At 36.5% G+C, this 4,130-nt stretch overlaps 1 protein-coding gene across 1 annotated transcript in view; it reads right to left on the reverse strand.

Moving 5' to 3' along the window:
• Positions 1-658: 658 nt before the first annotated feature.
• LOC144969912 (uncharacterized) overlaps positions 659-4,130 on the reverse strand; it is a 40,759-nt gene continuing 37,287 nt past the window's right edge. The window contains exon 10 of the mRNA XM_078908977.1: positions 659-3,373. Coding sequence (XP_078765103.1) covers positions 2,192-3,373 — 1,182 coding nt within the window. The 3' untranslated portion in view covers positions 659-2,191. The remainder of the gene's footprint in view (positions 3,374-4,130) is intronic.

The following is a 4,130-nucleotide window of genomic DNA, read 5'->3' on the forward strand; positions in this document are numbered from 1 at the left end:
TGAACTTCAGTGACCTCAGGATGACTTTCAAATGGACGAATTGAAATTCCAATCGGCCATATTTTTTCATAGATATCAATCTTAACAACTGTGAAGAAAAAAACTTCCACACGAAAAGTGATACAGCTCGAGATATGTATGATGCTGTGACTCTACTATAATGGGCGATAACTCAATCAAATATTCTTTGATTTGCTTGTAACTTCATACGTTTGTAACTTACATCCGAATAAGTAAAAGTTATTATTTTAGTAGTACAAAATAAAGCGTGATTCGCTAATTATTTTGAAAAGAGGAATATGTTTATTCATTTTAAAATATAATCAAGGGCAATAACTCGTACAAATCGAAAGGAATATTAACAAAACGGTGCATGTAAATTTATTAACATACAATAAAGTTTGTATATTCCTAAAGATTTTTAAAATATCGGTAATTTACAGGTAATCAAATGTTAAATGTAGTTGACTCCATTTGAACTTTAGTGACCTCTGGTTGACCTTCGAGTGAACGAATTGGAATCCCAATCGATCAGATTAAAAAAATAAATAAATAGATATCCGTCTTACTATCTGTAAATAAATATAAACTTTCACACGAATATAAAATAAATCACTAGGAGGGGGGGGGGGGGGGGGATTCTACTTAAAGGCTTGTTTTTCCATAGATGTGAAATGTTGGCTTTTTTTTTTGTCTAGACCACTCTGTCCATTTACAATGTGCCAAATAAAATTACAACAGTGGGAGAAGTTACATAGTCCATAACATAACATAACATAACATAACATAACATAACATAACATAACAACAAAACATAACATAACATAACATAACAAGAGTTATTTATCTAGCGTCCAACGGATTATTGTAACATAGCCTAACAGGCGTCATGTCTCGTCCTACATGTTATGTGTTGCTGTTGGCCAAGGACTCTTGTAAAGCGCTTTGAGCACGTTTAGTGAATATTGCGCTACATAAAAGCTCAATGTTTATTTATTTTCCTATTGTTTAAATGGTCTCGCGAAGATTCCAAATACATTATTTAGTCATTAACTGATCTATGACTTTCTCACAGAGTTTCCCTTGATCGCCAGTGCCAGCAGCACCTACAAAACTACATTGGACCCAGGCTCACTATGCTCAAATCAACAACAGATGTTTGAGCTTCGGCTACAGTACCGGGATGAGGAAAACTATAAAAATAAGTTAACAAAGATATTCCCCGGGAGTCTCTCATAGAAAATTAAAACAAAGAAGCCAATGCAATAAATGCTAATGCATTCCTTGCAAAGAAAACTCTAGAACTGTTGTTTGCCGACCGGATTTGGCAGAACTGTCCATTGTCATTGAAAAGTAAATTTGAAAGTTAAAACTAAAAAAAAAAAATTGAAATAAAGATTTGCTTCATAATCCATTATATTAGTAAGGACCTGTGGTGTATGTCTGTGTGTGTGCGTGTGTTTGCGTGTGTGTGTATGTGCATGTGTTTGTGTATGGAGGTGAGTGTGAATAGAATAAAACCATAGCAAGGAGGGGGCACAATTTTTGTGACACAGATTACAGACAACAAACTAAGGGAAATAATCGACACAATTAGTCACGCAAGAATACGATCAAATGGATTATCATGGCATTTTCTCTCAGTTAAAATTATATTAAATGATTAAAACAATTTCTGAATTTACTCCAGAGTTACCATTGTTGACTGTCATTATCAACTGTTAGGTGTAATATAATATATTATAATTATGGACGTGTATTGAACACCAAAAGTCGGGCCATGGTCAAGAATGAGACAACAAAAACCAATTCAAGTTCAAAAGGTGTATATTATATCACACTATCAAATTTTTCACATTTTCAAAACTAAAATCTAAAAAATAATTAAGAAACCTTTCAATAATAAATTCCCTATATAAAATTATACGCGCGTAATCAACCCCATTGTCAGTGAACTTACAATAAATCATTCAACCCCATGCAAAATGTCCAGTGTATTAATCAAAATCAACATCAGGTTCGGATTAACTTTAACCTTGATGAGCTCGAAGAAGAGCTGATGTTTGAAATAATAACATTTTATAAATAGTCAAACGCATCTACCTGGTCGTCAGAGAAAGGGTTAACACATAAATGACCATGAAACGAGTTTAAAGGGTATGGGTGATAATTTTATCGAGGGATGAAACTGTTAAAGACTTGTTTCATGACGGGGTAGGTCTGTAACGACCTGTTCTTCGCCATTTGCGTATCTTACGATTTGTTCTTTAATACCTGGTATTGTAAATATTTGTTGGCTGTTTTCTCGTTCTGCGTCTGTGTCTTTTTTGTGGCCTGGTTCTATACTGATTGGTTCTACAGGTGTTCCTCTTCCGACCATGTCTTCAGCTGTTCCTCTACCCACCATGTCTTCAGCTGTTCTACTATCCACTATGTCCACAGCTGTTCCTCTACGCATGATGCCTCCACCCACCATGTTTACAGGTGTTCCTCTACTACTCACTATGTCTACAGCTGTTCCTCTACGCACTATGTCTGCAGTTGTTCCTCTACGCACTATGTCTACATTTGTTCCTCTACGCACTATGTCTAAAGATGTTTCTCGGTGTGAGAGTATTGTTCCACTACCCACCGATTCTGAAACTGATCCGTGTCTAACTGTATCTGTATCGATCGTTCCTGCATTGAATTGTTCTGAAGTGAATGTTAGTTTACCACCGTCTGACTCTGTAACAATGGTCACTCTACAACCTGGTTTTCTAACGTCAATAGGAGTGCTGCCATCTCGTGCACTTGATCTAAAAACGAATACGTTTTTTTCGACTGTAACTTTTTTCTTTTGCACACCCTTTTTAGATACGCTACTTTGCTTTCTGGAGGAAATAAACAGTGCGACTCCGATTGGTATAATCAGGGACAAAATGAAGATTGGTACCAGAATTAGGAAAGCTTCGAAAAAAGATGCAGGTTCGACCAAGCATAAATCTAAATACCCTTTAAATATACACTCATCTAAACCTGTCACGATGAAACAATAGTAAGCAAACGCAGAACTGGCCACCATAACTTTGTCCGAGTTATTTGTTGTTAGATAATTCGCGATGCAATTTTCCATAAAAACCTGTTGTATTGCATCAAAAAAGTAACAGTTTGACTCGTAAATTTGGCTCTTGAATTCACTTAAACAAGCTGAAACTACGGCTTTGTTTGACACTATTGGTGGTATGGGGTGCACGGAAAATTTCTCATCAACTGGTATTGTAGAGTAAACCCATTCGGCGCTCTGTTCGATCAAGCCAATAAAGGTTGTTTTCGTGCTTGTTTCCACCTTAAAAGTTTCCCCCTCACCTTCATCAAACATAATAAGAAGACGCTGGGGAAAGATAAGAAAATCAAATTGTCACAATGGAAAGTAGAAAGTAATTAACAATACTGAATTAACAGCTTCAATCAAGAAACATTACCAAACCCGGAGCGTTTTCGGCTCAAAAAGCTTCTTCAGCCAACAACAACCGCCCCCCCCCCCAAAAAAAAACCCATTGAAAACATAATTACATTACATCTGCCGTTGATCTGGTTTTGTAGTAGTGTCTTGTCCGTTGTGAGATCACATTCTCAGGAGTGTCATTTTTATTGTAACCCCAATCGGAATGGTTAAAGTCTCCCATGATTATGGATGGGTGACTTATTTGGTCTTTAAGGTAAGAGGCTAAGTTAAGATTTGGTGGTTTGGATACATTAGTAATTTCAGTGTCACCAAATTTAATAGTGACTTAATCTGCTTCTCTGGCATAAGTGATGATGTCATATTGCGTATGGTTCTATTTGTTTTTTACGTGGTATCCCTGAATATTGTGTCTTGAGGGAGGGGCAGTGTCAGGAGGAGGAAAATGTCAACATCATATTTTTGAGTACATGTGATAAATACTCACATTGGCCATTACTATTCCTTCTATATTTAGGGAAAGTATTTTAATGCTAGGCCAATAGTGAGATTGTTTTCAACGTTGGGGTCTAGCTCATTTGTCGTGTCAACCAGACTTCCTACGTTTGACACGCGGTTCTCTTTGTACTGGGTGAAGACCGAGACAGCATGGTATCTATTCCAATTTTTCATATTCCATGAGTTC

Source organism: Berghia stephanieae, chromosome 4 (genome assembly GCF_034508935.2).
Source record: "Berghia stephanieae isolate SIO BIC M18660-M18661 chromosome 4, UCSD_Bste_1.3, whole genome shotgun sequence".
Classification (NCBI taxonomy): Eukaryota; Metazoa; Mollusca; class Gastropoda; order Nudibranchia; family Aeolidiidae; genus Berghia; species Berghia stephanieae.